Source organism: Orcinus orca, chromosome 8 (genome assembly GCF_937001465.1).
Source record: "Orcinus orca chromosome 8, mOrcOrc1.1, whole genome shotgun sequence".
Taxonomy (NCBI): domain Eukaryota; kingdom Metazoa; phylum Chordata; class Mammalia; order Artiodactyla; family Delphinidae; genus Orcinus; species Orcinus orca.
The window spans coordinates 45157017-45180153 of NC_064566.1; the positions used below are offsets into that span (position 1 = coordinate 45157017).

Here is a 23137-nt window from a genome sequence, read left to right on the forward strand (position 1 = left end):
GTCAGAGCACGGGGCTCAAGGCCACCTCTGTCCAGAGAGCACATGAGCCCCCAGACTGACAGGGAACGCGAGGATGGGCTCTGGTATGTAACCACAGCCCCTTCGCCCCCTGCCCCCTAGGACTCTCGCCCTCATGGTGGCCAGAGAGCGCAAACACCCACTGGGGCCCCGCCTTAGAAGCAGACAGTGTCGGAGCCAGTGCAGTCAGGCGCAGGCAGCAGGAAGCAGTCGGGCCCAGAGCGCGCACGTGGGCAGAGGGCAGGGCTGCGCAGGGCTGGGCAAGGAGTTTTCTTGGACACCCATCTGGGCGTTGTAGGGTTCCTTCGGGCAGGGCAGAGAGGAGCTGACCTAATGACTGAGGCACCCAGCTGTCTGAGCACCTGAGGATCACACAGAAGAAACAGATGGTGCTTGAAGGTGAATATGCCACGGAGGTGGTGTCTAACACACATCCTTTCACCTCTGCCTGGAAATGCCTGAGACTCTTCCATGAGCCTCAGAGCCCAGGAGCAGAAGCCTAACTTGCACTCTGGGGGCTCTTGATCCCATCCAAGTGGGATGCAGCTTAGCAGAGGTGATCTCGGGGCCCCGCTGGAGAAGGCCGTCCACGTAGTACTGCTGAGTGCTCCCAGGCAGGGGGTCAGGGAGGCCTGAGCTGGGCTCCCCAGAGGAGACACAACCTCCTCTGGCCTACCCTCCCTTGTCAAAGCTGACCCCAGGGAGAGGGTGGCACTGGGACAGAGGCCCCTGTGGCCATGACAACCCTGCTGTGACTCAGTTCAGATGTGGCCACCCCTCCTCCGGGCATAGCCTTACCCCACCCTTCTCCCGGAGCTTCTGTCCCAGAGCAGCGCCACACCCCCGCCCGCCTCCCTGCTGCCTCTGACAAACCTGTGGGCCCTTGCGTGATCCAGAACCTCACCCACACCTGCAGGCTCACTCCCCACAGCCCGCCACGAGCCTCTGCCCCCACCCCTGAGCTCCAGCCACACTGCACCCCTTGCAGCTGTGCCGGCACCCTCACGCTCCCTCCTGTCTCAGGCCACTCTCCCCCTGCTGCTGCTTGTAGCCACAGCTCCCTCTACCTGCTGGGCCATCACTTCCACCCCCTGCCCTGCCCTCTGCCTGGCAAACTCCTACTCAAAGTCACCTCAGTCCTGGCCTCTCCCTGAAAGACACCCCGGTCACACACCTATCACACTAACAGTAACAGGCTGGGAGCTGCTTGTGGACAAGAAGTCCTCTCATTAGGCATCAAAGGCCCCACGCTTGGCACTGATCCCACGCTCGCTGTATATTAGTCACACGGAATAAAATGGCAAAGCGGAAGTCCCTGATCATTTAACCTGCACGTCGGCCCCGACTGCGGCCCCTGCAGGCTCTCCACTCTAGGGGAAGGCCAGAGAGGGGGGCACGTCGGATGCTCTTCCTTAAATACGCCCCATGCAGAAGGAAGCAGGGCCACAAACTCCCAAGTCCAAAGAGGCCTGAATAGCTTTTCTCGATCCATGATAAATTCAATACATTCTATACTGTAAAAGTAGGCTGGTCTCCACTCTTATAACCACTTAATAGGCCATGCCCTATTTCTCAAGGAGGAGGGCACGTTCCAACAGATACACAACATGGACAAAGGTTTCCACCATGTCATACCAAGTACCACCTGAGGCGTGGCCTGCCGCACGGAAGGCAACTGGCCAGTCTTCCCTCCGTACATAGGAAGGCTACGCAGGGGGCCGAGCCCAGACGGGCTAGGGCACCGGCTCTGAACACCGGCTCACGCACCTTTCTCACGTTATAGAAGTCTCGGTGAGGGTTGCTCTTCAACTCTTTGAACTCGGCCATTTCATTTAGCATCTCGTGAAGGCTGAACTTGGATTCCAGAAAGTTCAGTCGCCGGTGACAATACGTTTTCCTGCAGATTGGGAAGGGGGAGAAACCACAGTTGAGAAGAAGGCACAGCAAGCTCTCTAGTCTGGAGACCTCCAGTGTCCGCGGCGACCGACCCCTGGGCGGAAGGTCAGGACGGAGCAGGGAGGGGTACGGAGGGGCCCGCTTTCTGCAGACCCAGCTGAAGTGTGGAACCACAGCCATGTGAGTCGATGGGGGCAGTAGAGAGCTGACTGCAACCTCACACGGGTTCCTTAACTTCTAGCCTTACGGGCTTAGGCAATTCATCCCAAGCTGTTCTCTCATGAACAGGTATGGAGCCAGCAATGCCCAAGACTGAAACGAGGGTTAAACTGGCTTATGTGTGTGAAGGGCCCAACTCAGCAGAGTGGACACTCAAGGAAGATCTCCCTCCTTCAGCCCTTCCGTCTTTCCTTCCTCCCATCTATCCTCAGCCACCTTTCACTCCTTGAAAAGAGTGAAAAAGTGAAAAAGATTGATAATACAGTCAAACCTTAAGGCGTGACCTGCCCACCTTGGCAGCAGAGAACCACCCTGTGACCAAATGACATCCCCCAAACCCTGAGACCTGAAGACTTCTCAGCTCTGAGGCTTCAGGATGAGGGGAGGATGTTCTGCATCATGGGCAGACGAGAACCGTAGGGGTGTTGTTACCATCTCTGCAAGGACTGATGTCCCCACCGGCTGGCAAAGGCCACTGCAGGTGGGAGCACTCCCTATTCTCAGCCAACTGCCAGGTGCCTGTGCCCACAGCCACGCGGAACCTTCAATCACGAGCCAGGCCACCCTGCTTCCCGGTGGCCCCCAAACACACACAGCTCCTCTGGCGCCCCGTCACTGAGACGTGCGTGAAGAGCAGCCGCCGGCCCCGCACCAGCACCATCGTCTGTCAGCTGCATGAGCCCCAGAGCCAAGCACGGGAGAGTGTGGGTTGGACGGGATTCCCAAGGCCATATCACCCAGTCCCTTCCCCAGCGGGACTCGCCCTGACGACAGCCACTGCTCACACACGTGGGGAGCAGTCCCATCCCCCAGGCTTCCCCTCAAAGCTCCTGCTCTTCTCGGTTGAGGCAAGCTCCCGGGAACTACCCTTTCCCCTCCCGGCTCTTACGTCTGCCCTCAGATCACCGAGGACCAAGACCCACTCTGTCCATCCCTTCGGGGCCCACCCTCCCACCTCAGGCACGGCATCACCCCATTTCCAGCGAACCCCAAAAGGCAGGGCAAGAGATAAGTCCCTCAGCCGTGACCAGCTTCCTCCCCCTCCCCCGGACCCCCAGTGCTGGCTTGGTATTCACAGCACAGCCGCTGTCAGAGGGGCGCAGGGCCCGGGCGGGCTGAGGCTCCACTGCTGATTCGCTTAAGTGCTCACCAAGAAGCGAGGGCCCAGGAAGACAGCTCCCTGCCAGGTTAGCTCGAGCCAAGCCTACAGGCGACACGGGGGTCGTGGCTAAGTTCCCAGGCTCCCTGCACTCTCCCCTCCAGAAACACAGAAAAGCCAACAGAGGAAGCAACAGTCTTCATCACTCCCCCACCTGCAGTAATGCCCTAGGCTGGTAACTCTCTGCAAGGCTGCCGTCCTGCCTGGGGGGAGGAGTGGCCGCCATTTTAAGGTGCACAGGTGGCCAGCGGCAAGCAGACGCCCCACACCTGTGCATGCAGAAGGGACAGGTAGTAGCGACTTTAAGAATATGCCAGCCTGTGAAGGAAGATTGTGGCAGAAACCCACAAAGCACTGGGGAAAGGGGAAACCACTCTCTTTCTGGGGGTGGTTTAGCTGAGGAGAAGCCCACAGCAAGAGGCCTCCCCCGGTCCCTTCCTACAGGATAGCACCCCTGCAAAGAGAGGCAGACTCGGGGGGCTTACGTGGGGCCATGGGTGATGAGAGCCAGGATGTGGCTCATGTCCACCGTGTAGGTCTCCAGGTCTGGGTAGGGCAGGCTGTGGGGCTCCTGGCATTCCAGCATCTTTGTGTTATCGTACACGTAGAGGATGCCCCCCTGCATGCGGACCAGGAAGCCCAGGTTTCGGGGAGCATCATCCAGGCAGTAAGGGTCTTCCTGGGGCAGTGGGGGAGGGTGGAAGTCTGCAAAACAGGATTGAGTGATGGCCAAGTGCCCTTCACCTCAGGAGCTCACAGGGGCTCAAAAGTCGCATTCCGGGCTTCCCTGGTGGCGCAGTGGTTGAGAGTCCGCCTGCCGATGCAGGGGACACGGGTTCGTGACCCGGTCCGGGAAGATCCCACATGCCGTGGAGCGGCTGGGCCCGTGAGCCATGGCCACTGAGCCTGCGCGTCCAGAGCCTGTGCTCCGCAGCGGGAGAGGCCACAACAGTGAGAGGCCCGCGTAACGCAAAAAAAAAAAAAAGTCACGTTCCCACCGAGGCCTGCCCTGCTTGTCTGATCTAAAACCTAACCACTCCCACTGCCCCCGACATCTCATATCCCCTTCCCTGCTTTATTTTGTCTCCTCAGCACTTGCCACTATGTAAAATAATTTCTCTTCTTTATCTTGGGCAGTATGTGTTCATTTTGTTCACTGCTGTGCCCCCATTGCCTAGAACGGGCCCTGGCACGCGGCTGGCCCTTCACTGCTTTAACTGAAACGAGCTTCAGCCTCCTGGGAACTTCAGGGACACGAGGCTTTATGAAAAAGGGCAGCTGTGTCTCCTCCTAATCAGAGAACAGACAGAAGCTGGCACTGCCCGGTGGGAATAACTGTCCCTGCCCTTCCACATCTTCCTGAGCCCAGGGAGGCTAAGGGGCTAGAAGCCATCCCCTCCACAAATAAGCACAGAATAGGGAACGCGCCCCCCCAGAGACAGAGCTGTCTGTCCCTACGGCTGCGGGCTGTTAGCCCACAGGCGCCAGAAAAGGCCTCTTGGCTATTTCCCAGCTACGACGTGGAGCAAACGACGTTACCTCCTGAACCTGTCTGCTCACCGGAGGATGACACCCTGCCTTAATGGGCTGTTGTGAGGGCTGCACTAGCAGGTAGAGGAAAATGCTTTGTAAACAGTACTACATCGTAAGGCATTATTCTCATTACTCTCATAGTGGGTTTTCCTGGCTCTCGATAAGCTCTGTTCTGGCCAAGGAACAGGTTATGCTGAGCAGCAGTAGAACTGGGGGCTTCAGCTCTGCACATCAGCCAACCCCGCACAGGGTCCAGCTGCCTGGCTGCCACCCCAGGCAGGAGGAAACCCTGGAATCTTCATCAATGGAAGGAATGAAGGCGGAGTAGCTGCCTGGGCGACCCCCATCAGTGCTCGGAACAGACTGCCCTAGAGCAGATGTGAGGCATCACAGGGGCTGAAGCAGCAGGGGGGTAGGGAACTGATGCCCCCCACACACACTTCAGGCACGGCCACAGGCCAGCTCAGGAGTCCCTGATGTGTGCCAGTGCCTGTGAGACACACGCAGTCCAAAGGCCTGGGGGGACCACTGCCTCCACATCACCACACTCATACCCGGGCCCCCGGGGACTCTGTTCTGTATAAAGTACACCTTCGACAGTCAGTCCTGCCTGCCCTTGCCAACACTGGAGCGGGTGGGATCAACTTCCCTCAGACAGACAGGGAAACGGGTTTGGGAGGGCTGAGACTTACCCAGGGCCCCAGGTAGTAACAGATGCCCAAAGTCGAGGTCTCAGAGCTTCAAGGAAAGCAAGAGACAGGAGACATCTTGCCACCAACTCCCCCCGAGGGGGCAGCCAGGGTCCTGGGTGCTGGCACAGGCCACCAGGCCCTCATCCGATCCCCCACCACCAGCTTTCAAGATCGAGGTTTCCTGTTGTCTTCATTCATATTAGTTAACTTACAGCCTCTGCTGCTCCTGGGTCTTTCACAGGCCAAACAGACTCCACCAGAAACCATCCTGCCTTCTCTGATCCCTCCTTCCCCAAACTCCACAGCATCAACGTAACTCCTATTTACCAATCACTCCCCAGATGCCAGAACTGCACTAACCACTTCACGTGCATTCTCTCGTTTCATCCTCACAACTGGCCCAAGGGATAGATATTAGTATTCCCATTTTACAGACTGAGAAACTGAGGTTTGGAGAAATACCTTCCTTGCCCAAGACAGTGGTGGAGCTTAGATCGGAATGCAGGTGTGTTGGATTCCAGAGCCAACTTCCCTGCCCTGGGAACACACCCTCTCTACTTACCCACACGCCACCCACCTCACCACCAATTTGGCATTTACTGTCTGATTGTGTTTAAATATCCAGCATGAGGCTGCCTGTCTCCCTGGAGGACCCCCAAGATCAGGGACTGTCTTTCACCCCCTCCCCTGCCTTGTCTCTCTCAACTTGTACAGCTCAACCAAGGGCAAGGCACACAGTGCACGTGGAATCAATCCTTGGGGAAACCAGCAAAAAAAATCAGTGTAGGAGAAGCCAACACCAGGGCTCTGCCCTTAAAACACCATCTGGGGGAGATACATCCAACCAGTAAAACCTCCTGACCAACCCTCGGGCCATGCCCTGCTTGAAAGCCCACCTGCAGCCACAGTGCCGTACCTGGGAGGCCCTCTTCCAGAGGTGCAGCGTCTGCCCGCCAGTGACCCAGGTACTGGGCCGTGGTGCGTGGGAAGCGGTGGTAGGCGAGCCGGGCGTACTTCTCCCGGATCACCAGGGCCTTGGCCAGGCTCTTGGCGGCCTGTTCATAGTCCTCCACGGTGATCTGCAGAAAAGGGTTCACACAGCAGGCCTGAGACCACTGACCTAGCAAGACCTGCCGCAAGGTTAGCCCTTGACCAGCAGCAGGCAACTTGGGTTTGGGGAGCATTCCCACCACTGTGGGCCCAGTGGTTGCCTGTGCTTGAACGGTTTGTACAAATACCATGGTTAATGCCGGACACCCAAGTTCCTCCTGGGAGTCTGGACCCGAGGGATGTGCTCTGCAGATGTGTGGCCACAGCCCCAGTGAAAACCGTGGCTGCTGAGTCTCTAAGGAGCCTCCGTGGTAGATGACACTTCACACGTGCTGTCACAATTCAATGCTGAATGGATTAAGTGCGTTTTGGTGACTCCACTGGGTGGGGCTGCTGGGAAGCTTGCTGCTGGCCTCTTCCAGACTCTGCCCCACGTACCTCTTCCCTTTGCTGACTTTGCTCTGCAGCCTTTCCCTGTAATAAATCCTAGTCCTGAGTACAGCTCTGCGCTGAGTCCTAGGAGTCCTCCTGGCAAATCATTGAACCCAGCAGGGGCCTTGGGGGTCCCCTAACACAGGAGGAGATTTGGGGCTGTTGGAGAGAGGCAGGTACCCCAGCCTGCACACTGCAGGCCAGCCTCAGTGCGGCTGATTAAACCACAAGCCAGCTGCTGCTGCCCCCGGCCCAAGAAGAGGCACAGCCTGGACCGTATCCCCGATCAGGGTTAGCACCATCATTTTCAGTTGAGAAAATACATGTTTCTTTGGAGGTAAAGATAAAAACTTCTGTGTGCTCAGTCTGCTGCTTTGCCAACCCCAGGCTTCTGATTCATCTGGTAATCACCCCCGTTCACCCCGTCAACAAGCACTTGTGTGTTATGGGACAGACCCTTTTCGTAGATTTCATTTTGGTCCTCACTGCAACCCATTTTACAACTGGGGAAACAGAGACCCAGAGAGGATAAGTCACAGGAAGTCACGAAGTCAAACTTCAGACCCTGATCTGACTGAGTCCCAAAGCCCAAGTATGCTCTGCTTTCCCAGAGCGGCCTCACGCTCAGAGATAAATAGATAAATTCCCACCTTCCAGAGGGCTCGTTAATCTTTGTCTCTTGGGAAGGACAGGTGTGGAAGAAATCTGAACGTGCTGGGGGAGACAGTCATTCATAAGAGAGGATATGAGATGCAGCAGAGGGAGGTACAAGAGGGAGCACAGAGCCGGAAGGCTGGGGCCTGGACCGTGACCCCTCTGCTTTAGTAAAAAAAATCATTTTTAGCTTTGAAATGTTGTAAACATACAGACAAGCACTGAAGATAATATGACAGACACCCATGTATCTACCTTCCAGAGCTAACAATTTTAATATTTTTTATTGTTGTTTCAGATGTCTTATATGTTTACATAAATAAATCATCTCAGATAACAGCTAAAACTCTGCCCTCCTCCACCCACTCCAACCTCAGAGGAAGGAAGTTGGTATACATCTTTCCCATGCACGTTTTTACACTTTTTTTTTTTTCCTTGCTTCTTGTTAAGGAAGGCGCTTCTCCTTTCCTGACTCCAGGTGTCCCCATGAGGGGGTGTTAATTCCATTTTACACTTTCTGATGGCTTAGGAGAGCAACAGGAATAGGTGAGCGGACAACACCGTAGACACAAATATGTCCCTGCCAACAATAAAGCCAAATACTGTCTGCAGGACTGAGGGACTCAGCAGGGCAAGGGGCTCAGGCCACGGCTGGAGGTATCAGAGACGTGCTCAGAGTCCCAGCAGACCAGCCAACCTGTAAGCACTGCAGGCCTCATGCCTGGCGGCTGACCCACTGGGGGCCAAGGCGACCTGCAAGGTCAGCCTGCCTCTCATAGACTGGTGGCTCTCTGGGGACCACTCACCAGTTCAGGGGCTCAATGCCCTACAATGTGCCAAGCAGGAGACTGACTGAAAGGAGCTAGTTAATGCACCAGGCCAACGTCCTCCCCCCCTTCAGCTGGCTGTCAGCCCACCTCTAGTCTCCCCTTCCACTGTTCTGCCCACATGCCAGAGGCTGGGTGGACACCACGGACTCCTGGTCAGGATACTGTATCTCCAGGCAAGGCCTGTGTTGTTTCCAATCCAACCAAAATTCCCATGCACAGAAAGGAATTTAAATAAAGTATGGTTCGTCCACACAGTGGAATACTATGCACTTGTAAAAAAGAAATAACAAGGAAGTTCTTGATGTATTGATATGGCATTATCTCCAAGATGTACTGTTACATGAAAAACCCAGGCTCAGTATAATGTATAGTAACCACCATTTGTGTAAAAATAAATAAATCAACTACATGGGCACAGTAAACTGTAGGTACACAGGCCATCTATGTGAGAACACACCAGAAACCAAAACCAAGGATTGCCTCTGAGGAGGGGAATCGGGTGGCTAGAGGACTGATATAATTTTTGTACCTTTTAAATTTTAAGCCATGTGCAAGGATTTTCTATTGCTCAAAAAATAAATTTTTTTAAGCTAGAAGAAAACGTATAGAAGAGTAATAAGTCACTTTGCTTTCTCAGATACACTATATATTCTAAAACTACTGTTAAAAAAGAAGAGAGACAGAATAACAAGGCCAACTGAGGGTAGTAGGTTGAGGGCCAGGGAGATGGAACCAAACCTGGCACTAAGTGATACTTCTCTTCAAGAAACAAGCAATAAAAAGGCATCATCCAACCAGGTGAAAGGAGCACATTTTCAGTGACTGAGCTAACCGACTTGGTGCAAACCAAGCTTGTTTACTTTCTTGTCGAGACCTGCTCGTCCTGCCTGGCTGGTCTAGCCTGTATTTAAGGACATGAGTCCAAGCACAGAGGAGGAGCTGATTCAGCAATAACTGATTTCGCACAAACCAATCAACACCAGGACTTAATCCATTCAACATCTGGGAACACTAAAGAGCCCAAGCTGGAACCGTCCCCAATGGGCTACAGGGACAGAGGGCAGTGTTTCTGGGCCCACAGCACATATGGAACCTACGGGCCACACGGTGTACCAACCTGCAGCCCTAGGCCCTCCTCACAGGGAGAGCAGCGCCCTAGACACACACCCGCTACGTCGCCTAGAACCCTCCTTCTCTCCAGGCTCCTGTGCCTCCTGCCTGCCACCTCCCAGACACCCACAGACCAGGCCAGGCTTCAGGGCTGGACGTGACCCCACGGGACCCCAGCTTTGGCACAAGGCATATACAACACTCACAGAGCCCCCGCAGAGACGCCTTACCCCAGCACAGTAGTCTCCGCTGATGGTGACCCGCTGGTACTCAGGCATGGCATAGGGCGCAGGTGCGGGCTGGGGAGGGGCTCCGGGGAGCACAGGAGCTGCTGCAGACACGGCTGGGCAGGCTGTCGGGGGGCCCTTCCAATCTTGCTGCGTCGGCATTTGCAGAGACAGGGACTGGGACCGAATCATCTTAAAACTTTTCTTTCTAAAAGTCGAGGACAAGGAAAAGTGAAAGAAAGCAGCGAACTGGGGCGAGTGATGAAGAGTCCCTGTTGTGGACATGGCAGGAGAATTTGGCTCTGATTAATCAGCGGTGCTGGTCCTACCGTGAAGAAGTTTCTAATCGTTCGTGGCGTCCTCTCACACTCGTCTCTCTGCATGCAATATCCCAGACACCCCTCCCTGCGGCCACTAAGAACTGCTGTGGCCTGCGCTTGCAGGGCGCGTGGAACATGCAAGTAGGCAAATGTCTCAGGAGACAGAGGGCAGACCACCCTGCAGGGGTCTAACACCAAGGGCAAGTGAGGTGAGCACGATGTCGAATCAACCACCATGCTGTCTTCAGATAAGCCAGACTCTGGGTCCCAGCATATGAACAGTCTCAATCACAGTGCACTTCACAAAGTTAATAGTTTGGGGCATTGGAGCCAGAAGAGATCATGACAGTCAAGCAGTCCCACCTCCTGTTTTCATAAAGGAAGAGTCAGGGGACCAGAGATGGGAAATGGCTTATACGAAGTCACGGCAAGGTGCAGCTAGCCCTTAGCTTCCCACCTCCCTGGTACCCTGTCACCCCAGCTGCTCCCTCCTCTAGCCTGGCACGTGCCCTCCTGGCCGCTGCTGGGGCAGGCACAGGTCTGTAGCTTTGTTATGGGAAAGGGACCGATCAGCATCAATTTCAGGTCTCTCTGGACCTGTCACCTTGGCACCAAAAGACGATTTCACAAACTCTTGGGGAAGTAAGAACAAGGTTGGTTTAAAACGCCACAAGCTCATGCTTATTTGCAATGCTGATTTGTGAACCCTCACCTTCCTCATTAAGTAATCAGTAATGTTTCAAATGACACCACCCCAAGTCCTAGGATCTCCAGGCATAGAGTTAAGCAGCAGGGAGGTGAGGCCATCAGCACTCCCCTCTCCCATGTCTCTCCCCAGCACTGCCACCCAGTGATGTCCAATGCCAGCAACCAGCTGACTACTTGCCCTCCTGTGTCACAGGGCCCAGCAGCCTCCTGGGTACTATCCCAGCACAACCAGGGCCTACAGCCACCAGCGAAGGACTCAGTGACAACCGTGACCCACCAGAGCCCCTAGAACCCCTCCTTTTCTCCAGGCCCCCGCGACACCTACAGGGTGTAGAGAAATCAGCTGATCTCCAAACCGACCTTATGACTCACCCGGAGGCAGCTGTCTTCCTCCTGGCTCTTGGCCGGGTCTCTTCTCACAGACCCACGGCTGATTTTTCAGGAACCACCAATCTTTCCCTGCCCTGTCTATACACCCACTGCTTGCCATGGCTCTCTGGTCCTTATCTGCCCACATGCGTTATCCCCTCTTTGGGGACAAGACTGTTTAGACCTGGAAAGTGGAGGCGGGCGGCCCTTTTTCAGAAGTCTGTCTTTGCCCTGACCCCAACCCTACATAACAGATGCACTGAGTTGTTCAGGAAACCCAGGCTGGACTCCAGAAACCTCCAGCCTAGGCTTTCCCCAGCCCACCATCCATCCATCACACGGAGCTGAGTCAAGCATCCCATTCCAAGGAAGATACCAACTCATGTCTGTCAATCATTCCTCAGAGGCAGACTCACCTTGAGCAATGAGGTTCCCACTTTGACATCGTTTGGATGTTTGCACCTAGAGGAAGAGCCGTTACTTTGGGCTCCCTCTCCTGTTCTGACAGGGTCAGCCAGACCCTGGGAGACTCTGGCTTCTGTGTCACCCACACGTCTGCCAGGTCACTGTTTTTATCCCTATGCCAACTATACCCCTGCAGGCCTCAGCCAATGCCGCCTGATGACCAGTCCTGCTAAGGAAAAGCAAGGTGACATCTAAGGTGAGAAACAGGTAAGTTTAAAAAAAAAAAACAAAACCACAATCAGAAAGCTGTTTGAGCCAAAGCCCACCAGACTTGTGCAAGGAACGTCCATATTCCTCTGCCCCAGGGAGGAAGCCAGAACCCATCCATTACGGCTCCAACCTTGGTCTTCAGGTGAGCCCCAGACTGTCACACGTGAACATGGGCTGGGAGCTCGGACTCCACAGGGATAAGGGACAGGTTTAACAACAGATGGGGCAGCTCCTTAGGGCCCACACGCCACGGGCCAGGGCTTGGAATAACCAGAGCTAACCACTAAAGCTCGTCTCTAGGAAAACCGGAAAAGCTAAATGGAGCCCAAGGAGAGGGCCCACTTGCTGGCTCGCAGCTCTGTTGGTAAAACGTCGGCGTGGGCTCGGCTGGGCTCTATGTCCGGGGTATTGAAAGGCCAAACCCAGGCTGGCCACACTGGGCTCTTAGCTGGAGACCCTGGGAAAGAATCCACTTCCAAGTTCATGCAGGTGGTTGGCAGAATTCATCTCCATGTGGGCCTAGACTGAGGCCCAGGCTCCTCGCTGGCTATTGGGCAGGGGTCGCCCTCTGATGCTTGTATGTAGCGCCCTCCATCCTCAAAGCCCGGCACAGCGCCTGGCTCTGGCAGGAAGGCTCCACATGAGCATTTAGGTTCCAGAATGTCAGGGAGCAGCCAGAGACAAAGAGGAAGCTACAGAGAGGGTTCCTCCTCCGAACTATTCGCATCTGAATATTTGCATAACGGTGCCTCTACTGAACAGCGAGGCTGAGAGATAAAGCTGGAGGTGCACAGCTCCAGAGGACGCTGGGACATCTGACAGGCAGTCTAGGGACCAAGCTGTCCTCTGGCAGAAAAGAAGCCAGTGGGCAGCAGGGAGCTACGGTCCAGCTTTTCCCTCCATTTCATTCAGAAGCTGGCAATTATACCCTGGGGAGCAGCCCCCAGTGTCATTCCAGTGTCTTCTCGTGGAAGCAAGGACCCCAGCCCTGACTGGAGATGGGACAGCCTCGTGGTTAAAGTGTGGGGTCCTACCTCCGAAAGACGTGGATTTGAGTCTCTGCCCTGCCACTTACTGGCAATGTGTCCTAATCAGCAAAATCGAGATAAGAATATCCACTTGATAAGCTTCACGTGGGGCTTAGAGAATGAAAGTAAACTGCACAGGGCAGCACTTAGCCCACAGGAAGCAGTAGCTGCTGTTGCTGCCCATCTCTGCCGCAGGAAGCTGGACAAATAGTTAACATCTCCGTGGGGCTTCCTGTGATCCAGGCACTGCCCTAAGCCTTTTGCATATGTTAATTCCCTCATTCCTCACAACACCCCAAGAAAGTAGCTCTTTACCGTATCTACTTTACAGATGATGAAAAACTGGGGCACAGAAAGATTTCCTAGTGGGCCCAAGGTCACAGAGCGTACCAGGGAGTGGTAGAACACAGTGGCCCAGAGAGCCGTGGCCACCCCGAGGTAGCATCTGTGGCGGCAGCGGAGAAACAGGATGTCTTTCTTCTGCCACACGTCATCCACTGCTCACCAACACAGGTCGAGTCCTGGGCTAGATCCTGGGGATCCGGTGGGAGCCAGATAAAGTCCTCAAGGAGCTTCCAGTCAAAAGGGGCAGACAGGGCTTCCCTGGTGGCGCAGTGGTTGAGAGTCCGCCTGCTGATGCAGGGGACACGGGTTCGTGCCCCGGTCTGGGGAGATCCCACATGCCACGGAGCGGCTGGGCCCGTGAGCCATGGCCGCTTAGCCTGCGCGTCCGGAGCCTGTGCTCCACAACGGGAGAGGCCACAACAGTGAGAGGCCCGCGTACCGCAAAAAAAAAAAAAAAAAAAAGGGGGGGGGCAGACAGATGCAAACCAAGACCATCACAACCTAACAAGTAGGGAAGGAGCAAAATTTCTGGAGATGAGCTTGCAGAGGAATTTCTGGAAACCACGGAGCATCGTTTAGACTTAGAGTAAGAAGGCTTCTATTTTGCCATTAGCCTGGGCATCGATAAGAAGAAAAGACTCTCTTTTGAAGACATCAGGCCCAGTGTCGCTCTGTAATGGAAACTGGCCTCAGAAACCTATTTCTAATAATACGAAATGCCAGGACTCCTTCTCATTATTAAGGGTCCAAAATGCTCAATTCTTAAGACACAGAACGCCGGCAGACCATTCAGTTCATGAAGTTAGCCCTCTGTTCAGTCAGTGTAGTGTGGACCAGGGTCTCCCCCATCAGCCTCTTCTTTACCCTCCAGGGATGACCTGTCCCCACCTCACTCAGCACAAGGCTGGCACTCAGAGCTGGCCAATGGCACCAACGACCCCTTCACTTCACAGCCCCTCGGAGGAAGGAAAACACTTATTTTTTGGATGATGAACCTCTGTTCTTGCCTTCATACAAGTACTTGACATTTTACTACTTTCCAAAAAAAGTTAAGGATACTGAAATTCTGTCCTACCAAGAAAGGAAAGGACTTGCCTTTTAAAATAAGGCGGTACCTTAGGAAGGACCTGATGATGGACTAGGTTGCAGAGAAAGCCCAAGTTCTACGACGTTAGCTGTTGGGGTCTGCAGTACGCCAGCCAGCCAGGCACCCAGCTACGGCCCTGCCAGACACGTTCTCAAAGCTTTTTATTCTTTAATTCTGCTCTCCCAGGTGAGATAAGCTAAAAGGGTGAGGGCTTCCCAATGCACTTGGACAAAGATCCAAACTATTGGATTGGATAAAAAGTTTATTCGGGTTTTTCCGTAACATCTCACAGACAAACCTGAACAAACTTTTTAGCCAGCCCGATACTTACCAGGGAGCACAGACCAACCTGATCTGGGCCCTGCCCACCCCTCCAGCCGGAGGTCATGGCTCTTCCCCCTTAACCACACCTCTGCCCAACATGGGCCTCCTTGAAGATCTCTGAGGGCCTCTGTCCTGGCTGCTCCACCTGTAAGACTCTCACCCAGCTCTACCCAGAGCTGGCTCCTTTATGCCCTTGCATCAGCTACGTCACCTCCTAGGAAAGACCTTCCCTAAGAACCCAGTCTGAAAAAGGACTCTCCCTCTCCATGCGTCAGCTGGCTGCTGGCTAGGTTTGGCCAGTGGCAACCGGTGGGGGAAACTGGAACATGCCAGAAGGATTAAAGCCAGGTATCCCTGCCTCTATCTCTGCCTTGGGAGGCATCTCTGCAGCTGTTGCCTCTCCCCCTAGGCTACATTTCCCACTGACAAGGCCACCACAGTTCCAACTTCTCTACCCCAGGCTCCAGCAACACCACCTCTCTCCACTGTCTCTCTGCCTGGGGTAGTGGCTGCTTCCTGCTGTGTCTAATCTCCGGGCTGCCTCTCTCCCCACTGCTTGCCTCCTCGGTTCTCTACCCCCTGTAACCAATTCCCCACATGAAAATCCTATTTCCATTACTCAAGTAGTTTCTGCTTTTCTGGTTAGACCCTGACTAACACAGCACTTATCATAACTTGTCATTTTTCAATTAAGTGGTCCAGTCACTTAATTACTGTCTAGGCTGACTGTAAGCTCTACAGAGCAGGGACTATACCTATCTTGTTCACTAATGCATCCCCAGTGCCCAGCACAGCACCTGGCAAATAGTGAGCTGAGTTAATTAACAGTGCAAAGTACATACACATTGTTAATTAGCAATGAAAAGAAGTAAAACATGTTTCCCAAGAAATCCTCGAGTTTTCAGAAAGAAAATGGAAATGTCATTTGGAAACGGTGTGTACTTGTGCACATGATTTGTTATTAAAACATCAGGAGAGAAAGTGGTTTTTGATCTTTTCAACCAAACAAAGGCACCAACACACACTTCAGTGAATAAGCGGTGAGTTCAGTAGTCTTGGTTAAGAAATAAACTCAGTTCCCAGGACAGCCGAGTTCACACAAAGCGTCTCATCCAGGACACACGCCCACAGCCTGCCCGGGTCTGAACAGCCCCACACAAGTCAGGGGGACAAACCTTTTCGCAGTCTCCACAGACTTCTGCTCCGCCAGCTCCTTCTGCAGCTCCCTCTCCTTGGCCTCCTTCTGCCCGATGGGGCAGTCCTCGGGGACGGTGAAGAGGGACAGGACATCTTTGCTGTCCTCTTCTCGGAGCACTTTAGCGAACACCTTCTCGGCCAGGAGCCGGACTTGCTCGTCCACCTCGGAGATGTTCAGCTTGGGGAACTGGCGTGGCATCTCGACTGGCAGAAAAAGAACCAGCGTGAGCCTATAAGAATTACTGGACCACCTGAGTCACTGGTGAGCGGCAGGAGAAGACACCGAAAAAAGGGCCAGGTGCCCCGGTGCTTGTGGTCAGCTGTCTACTTAGGAACTCCCCAGACCAAACCCTGCAGGCCAATTTTTAAAACTAGCTCCATAAGTGACTGGATGGGAAGGGTGTAGGTCCAGTTACATCTCACGAGAACGCAAACGTTCAGAAGTGAAAGAATGAACTGTCCAACCAAGTCTACTTCTGTTTTCCTGAACCCAGGGAATCCTTAGCGCGTGGGCGGCCCCGTCCTTCCCGCCTTGGTTTCCATGACAGAGCAGGAAGAGGAGAGTTCAGAAGCCCCTTCCTGCAGGCTATGAGGAGGCCGTGTCACGTACTACAACGTCCAGACATGCTTCCCACTGCACATAGGGGAAGACCAAAGACCTAAGGGGTTAATGATTAGCATAAGGTCCCAGGAGATCCACAGTTACATTCCTCACCACATAAAATGAGGCCTTTTGCTGAAATGAAATCATAATTCCACCATCTCCCAAACCCTCTGGAACTTCTAACGAGACAGCAAATAAAATAAAGGTTTGGGGACAGGGAGACTCTTTACCTCTCACAACCCCACTGAAAACTCACTTCCTCAAAGAAGCTTGCCCTTATCCTCCTCTGCACACTGGGCTCCTGTCAGTAGCTGGTCTAAATCGCCTGGTTGGCTCCTTTCTTTACTGTCTTTCTGCCTGTCTTTCAACACTTACATAGCCCATAGTAAGTACACTCTGCGAAGCCCTATACATTTACGAGCTCAGTTTATTCCCATTTTACAGATGAGAGAAGGAAGGCAGAGAGCTAACTTGCCCAGGGTCACACCTCTCATAAGTGGGCAGAGACCTGAGCTGTTCTCAGTCTCTGGCTCGCCTGTCCCTTTCCTCGCTAAGCCTCTGCTGAGGGATTTGAATGTGGGCACCTGGCTCCTGCATCTGTCCTCTAAACCACTACGCTGTGCTGCTTCTCTCTGCCTATTTGGGGGTCAGGGCAAGTGTCCACACTGTCCCTCACACTTATGGAACAGACCAATACGGCCTCCTCTCCACAAGCCACCTTCACCAGGAGCGGCTCTGGAGGAGGCGTTTCCTGTCCATCCAGTTTCTTTAAGGAGGGTTTTGAAGAGAGACGTGGCTCTGTCAGCCCGACAGAGGAGGATGAAGGTGAGACAGGGCCCAGTTGCTGCCTGGCAGGGAGAGGAAGCAATTACAAGGGAGGAGGGATTCACTGAACAACCCTGGGGCAGTCATTCTCTCGCCTCACAGTGTTCTCACCTGTGAGATAAGGGGATTAGACTAAGTGATCTCCAAGGCCCACTCAGTTCTAGGTACCAGGGAGGTTTCTGGTGCCTGGGGAGCCTTGCTGCTCTGGTCTCCTCTGCGGCACATGGGTCTAATTCATAACACAGACAGGAGTGAAGCAAGCAGGCTGGTAACGGACAGGCACAGTACCCCTGTGGGCCTCTAGACTGTAAAACCAATTTCCTCCTTCCCCCCCACCCGGCCCCCAGGGCCAGGCCTTTCCTGGGCCTCCTTCACCCTCAGGGGCTTGAGTGGGAGGGAGCTGGGAGGTGAGAGGCAGCCCAGCACGCAACTGCTGGTCCGTGGCAGCAGAGACCAGGACTGCAAACGCCTATCCTGCAGAGATGAACAGCTGACTGTGGAGATTTCCACATCCTGATAGCAGAGAGAAGGGGAAGCTGGAAACTATCAGAGCAGAGGCCAGAGAAGGTGACAGAAGAAAGAAATGGAGAGAAAGACAAACAGCTAAGACCCGGGAGGAGCTGTTAGGGGAGAACAAAGCTGGGCCCCCAGCCCTCAACTCTAAGGCCCTGGGCAAGTGCAGCATTCCAAAACCTCACATGCATCTCAGAAGCAGACCTCCAAAGGGCCCCAGGCAAGAGGCAGCAAATGCCATAAACCATTCAAGCATCTGACAGAGTAAACCCACTTCTAGAAATTGCTTCTAAGAAAAGAATCTGAAGGAAGGAAAAAGCACAAACATGTTTACCTTCACTCTTTATATAAATAGCTTTAAAATATCCAAATGAGAGCATACTCGCTTGAAAAAAAACATTAAGCAACCAAAATTATAACTATGAGGACAGTGCAATCACATAAAAAATACCTTGTGAGGACTTCCCTGGTGGCGCAGTGCTTAAGAATCCACCAATCTCAACAAACAGGAACGTTTTCATAGCACCACGACCCCTCCAGAAAGGGAGCACAGTGCCTCTTAAATCCCCTCCCTATACAAATGATGCCGCTTCTTGCTCTTGCCAGACTCCCACAGTTAGAACCCATGACACAGACCTGAGCCTGGCACTGGAGTCTCCATGGCCGATTCTGAGGATGCCACCCAGGTGACGCACTTGGGCCAAGGGCTGCGTGCTGCCGGGGAGGCTGAGCTGAGTCAGTATAAGTGCAGCTAGCTCGGTTCTGTCTGCTGCTGGGGTGGGAGGTCTCTGCTTTGCATATCTGTGAGCAGCCCTCAGTAAGAGCAGGAAAAGTCTGGGCTGGAAATTCTTCCGTGAATATGAAATGGAAGCGGAAAATTTCCAAGAGTCCTACGGGGCCCAGGTAATGCTAGTTATCATGGCTGCTGTGTCCGGAATGCAGCGTCCTGGCCCGGTTCACAGCCCCCTTCAGAGCAGGAAACTAAAGCAACTGCTGTCCAATGCAATAGTGCATTCAGCCTTCCGGACAAACCGCAGACGATAAGCCACAGCCTCCCTCTAACGTCCAGACCCCTCCTGAAAGCCGCGCACTAACCGCGATACCATCACCCGTGCTGCTTCCGTTTTGAACCCCGCCTCGGGCTTGGCCTGGGACCCGGTTCATCTTACCAAGGGAAGTCGTCTATACACACAGAGCCTGCCCTGGTCTCCTCAGAGGGCCCCCCAAAGGGCCCCCAAACAGTCCTGAGGGCACCCCAGGGCTGGCGGGGGGAGCTCCGGGCCAGTTGCTAATGTGAGCCTCTCCCCACCCCCTCTAAAAGAGGGAAGGGCCAGGAACTGGAAAGGACAGAGACTCGGGGGGAGGGGACATCTCAGCGCAGGAGCAGGCAGGGATGAAAAGACGGGCATGCCCTGTCTCATTCCTTCCCTTCTTCCCTGAAAAGAGCTGCACATCACAGGTGATGGGGCAGCCTGACCAGCTCTGCCGGAGCGCACGTGCCTGCCCACCCCTCCACACCCAGGGAAGAGGTGCCTCCCGCCTGACCCACCCAAGCCCACCTGCCCCAGCATCCCCTTCTTACTGCCGCTCCCGGCTCCCATGTGGGCCTCCAGCTCGGAGGAGCCTCCTGAGCGCCGGCTGGACGCGGCCACCCAGCCACCACAGCTGCCGCTCTCCCTGCCTCAAGGGACCCGCAGAGCAGTCAGGGTGGATCACAACAGCATCCCAGGTCGCAAAGCTCCACTCTTCATCCGCCGTTTAGGAGAAGGATGGTCCTCTGTGGGGAAGCTCACAACAGACACACAGCTTCCCCGTGACTCAGGCCAACAGCATGGGTCTGGGAAATAACCATGAGCAAAAGGGCTATTTCTGTGGTGCTGTCGAAATCCTGGGGAGAAGCGCCCAGAAAGGATGGGGCCAGTTGTTTACCGGGAGGCTGGCTCCAGCCCTGACCTGGGCCTGAGTCACCTCCTCACGTCCAATCATGAGGTTGTGCCTTCCTGAGCCCACATAATAACTCCTGTGCGTACAGAGCAGGATTACAGGGTTGACACACGATCCTCAGGCCGCTGCCGGGCTTTAGCTACCAAGAGATTATGAACCCCCCGTCCTCACAGCTGTTTCATAAACAGTGCAACCAGCAGGCTACAAGCAACCTAGAGGGAGGGTAATGTGTATTCATTAAATAATTAAATGACCTTAAAACGGAAAAAAAAAAAAAAAAGAAATCCGAGCCCTTAGTACTATCCTGCCAGAGGGAGGAGAGGCAAACGATTCCTTCTGCTAGTGTGTTTGGGGGGCGAGGTTGGGGGCGGGTAGGACGGGGCTGCCATGGGAGCATCCTAGCCCATGCATCTGAGAACCGACTTAGACCCAGCACATCCAAGGAATCTTATTCTTGCACCTTTAACCAGACCGTGGATACCCTTGGTCTAAACAAGCATTTTCCAAAGTGTAGTGTGTACAACATAAAAATGTCAGAAGGCTGGGACAGGACTGCATACCACAGTCTTTATGGGGATTCACACGCAATTCCTACTAGTAGGTCCTAAACATCTGAGAAGTCCTCCAGTCAAGAAAGCTGCTTAACTTTCTTTAACCCAACACACTTATTTGACCCTCCCACCACTGCCACCATAGGGAAAAACACCCATTAATATCCTGGGCATAGGCTTTGGAAAATGCCTTCCACTTTGAGCCTTCATTTTCCAACCTAGAGAAAGCTGCCTTCCTGGGCCCCAGTGACCAGTGTGAGATCTACTCCATCATATCCATACAGAGATGGGCAGCAGACCCACTAAGATGACACAGGTTGGGACAATGGCCAAGGGCCCCGCTGTAGGGATACAAGACCCTCCAGAACAGTTTAGGAGGAAACTGTGGCTCTGTTTTGGGAGGGCAACCTTTGCTCAGGACCTAACAATTCCACCTTGAGCCTAAGCTGTCTCTGCTCCCCGTGGCCCAGAAGTCCCTCTGGATGGAGGAACACTGGTCCCAAACGCAAAGCCTTTTCCCTTTTGAAGAAACGTTAAGACAATCTATGATACTACTGAATGGAAGAAAATATTGCTAATGATATAACCGATAAGGGGCTAATATCCAAAGTATCAATATAAACAGCTTATAATCTCAACATCAAAAACACAAACCACCTGATTAAAAAATGGGCAGAAGACTTGAATAGACATTTTTACAAAGAAGACATACAGATGGCCAACAGGCACATGAAAAGATGCTCAGTATCATTAATCAGAGAAATGCAAGTTAAAATCACAATGAGAGGGCTTCCCTGGTGGCGCAGTGGTTGAGAGTCAGCCTGACGATGCAGGGGACACAGGTTCGTGCCCCGGTCCAGGAAGATCCCACATGCCGTGGAGCCGCTGGGCCCGTAAGCCATGGCTGCTGAGCCTGCATGTCCAGAGCCTGTGCTCCGCAACGGGAGAGGCCACAACAGTGAGAGGCCCACGTACCGCCAAAAAAAAAAAACAAAAACAGGACTTCCCTGGTGGCACCATGGTTAAGAATCCGCTTGCCAATGCAGGGGACACGGGATCAAGCCCTGGTCCGGGAAGATCCCACATGCTGCGGAGCAACTAAGCCCGTGTGCCACAACTACTGAGCCTGCGCTCTAGAGCCCACGAGCCACAACTACTGAAGCCCGCGCGCCTAGAGCCCATGCTCTGCAACCAGAGAAGCCACCGCAATGAGAAGCCCGCGCACTGCAAGTAAGACCCAAGACAGCCAAAAATAAAATATAAAAAAATTAAAAACAAACAAAAAAAATCACAATGAGATATCACCTCACACCTGTCAGAACAGCTGTCATCAAAAAGACCACCACAAATAACAAATGCTGGCGAGGATGTGGAGAAAAGGGAACCCTCATACGCTGTTGGTGGGAATGTAAATTTGTGCAGCCACTGTGGAAAACGGTATGGCGGTTTCTCATAAAGCTAAACACAGAACTACCATATGACCCAGCAATTCCACTCCTGGGTATGTATCTGAAAAAATGAAAACACTAATTTGAAAAGATACATGCACCCCAACGTTCACAGCAGCATTTACAATTGCCAAGATATGGAAGCAACCCAAGTGTCCGTCAACAGATGAATGGATAGAGAAGATGTGGCACATATATACAATGGAATACTACTCAGCCATAAGAAAAAATGAAATTTTGCCATTTGCAGCAGCATGGATGGACTTGGAGAGCATTATGCTAAGTGAAATAAGTCAGAAAAAGACAAATACTGTATATTATTTATATGTGGAATCTAAAAAATACGAATGAATATAACAAAAAGGAAACAGACTCACAGATACATAGGACAAACTAGTGGATACCAGTAGGGAGAGGGAAGTGGGAGGGGCAAGATAGGGGTAGGGGATTTAGAGGTACAAACTATTATGTATAAAATAAATAAGCTACAAGGACATATGGTACAACACAGGGAACACAGCCAATAACTTATAATAACTATAAATGGAGTATAACCTTTAAAAATTATGAATCACTATATTGCATACCTGTAACTTATATAATATTATACATCAACTATATCTCAATTTTTTTAAATAGACTTAAAAAAAAAAAAGACAATCTATGATAACCAGACCCAGGCCTGCACCTCCCTCCCAGGAGACCAGACTGCATTCACTTTTTTTTTTCATTGCCATGAGATAAAGACCTACAATATTTATTAGGTTCAAGGACATAAAGTTATTGTGCCAAATCAGACTGCATTCACTGTTATCACTTAAGTGTCCCTTACAAAACCCCAACAAACAGGAAAGGCTGGAATCAAATTATGACTCATCCCAAAAGATACGACTCTCCCCTCCCCAAAAGGATGCTGTGGGGTTGCCTATAGGGGCCCATCTTCCTTCTCATTTCTGAGGTGTGCATGACTCAGAGAGGCGTTGGGCAAAGGGGCTTTGCCCACTATATATCACCTCCATGACAGACCTCGCCCACGTCATTCACTATTGCATCCCCATGCCTGGAATATAGCAGGTATCAAGAAATACTTGTTGAATGAATGAACGCATAACATAATTAATGGGTCAATGAGCTAAGTGGTGAATCTATCTATGCCAGTGTCAAGAGTCAGCTCGGTGTGTGGTTAAGAATATGGATTCAAGCCAGACTACCCAGGTTGGACTCCTGTCCCACCACTAAGGTGCATGACGTTGGACAAGTTACTAATTTCTCTGGCTCAGTTTTATTCCCTCTAAAATGGGGATAATAACAGTGCCAACCTCATAGGTTGCCATGACAATTAAATTAGTTAGCATGTGTAAAGTGCATAGAATAGTACC

General features: G+C 52.8%; 1 protein-coding gene across 6 annotated transcripts in view; it reads right to left on the reverse strand.

Moving 5' to 3' along the window:
• Nucleotides 1-23137, reverse strand: part of AMPD3 (adenosine monophosphate deaminase 3) — a 43220-nt gene that overhangs the window by 16116 nt on the left and 3967 nt on the right. For 2 of the 6 annotated variants that reach the window (XM_033404532.2, XM_033404533.2), the window contains exons 2-6: nucleotides 15852-16077; nucleotides 9824-10028; nucleotides 6434-6596; nucleotides 3778-3997; nucleotides 1786-1915 (exon numbers count right to left, since the gene is read on the reverse strand). In XM_033404532.2, coding sequence (XP_033260423.1) covers nucleotides 1786-1915; nucleotides 3778-3997; nucleotides 6434-6596; nucleotides 9824-10028; nucleotides 15852-16072 — 939 coding nt within the window. In that variant the 5' untranslated portion in view covers nucleotides 16073-16077. Of the gene's footprint in view, nucleotides 1-1785; nucleotides 1916-3777; nucleotides 3998-6433; nucleotides 6597-9823; nucleotides 10029-15851; nucleotides 16078-18266; nucleotides 18429-18451; nucleotides 18664-18984; nucleotides 19332-19397; nucleotides 19703-23137 lie in introns of those variants that run through there. The other 4 variants (XM_004279195.3, XM_033404531.2, XM_049713590.1 and 1 more) reach the window with 4 other exon arrangements.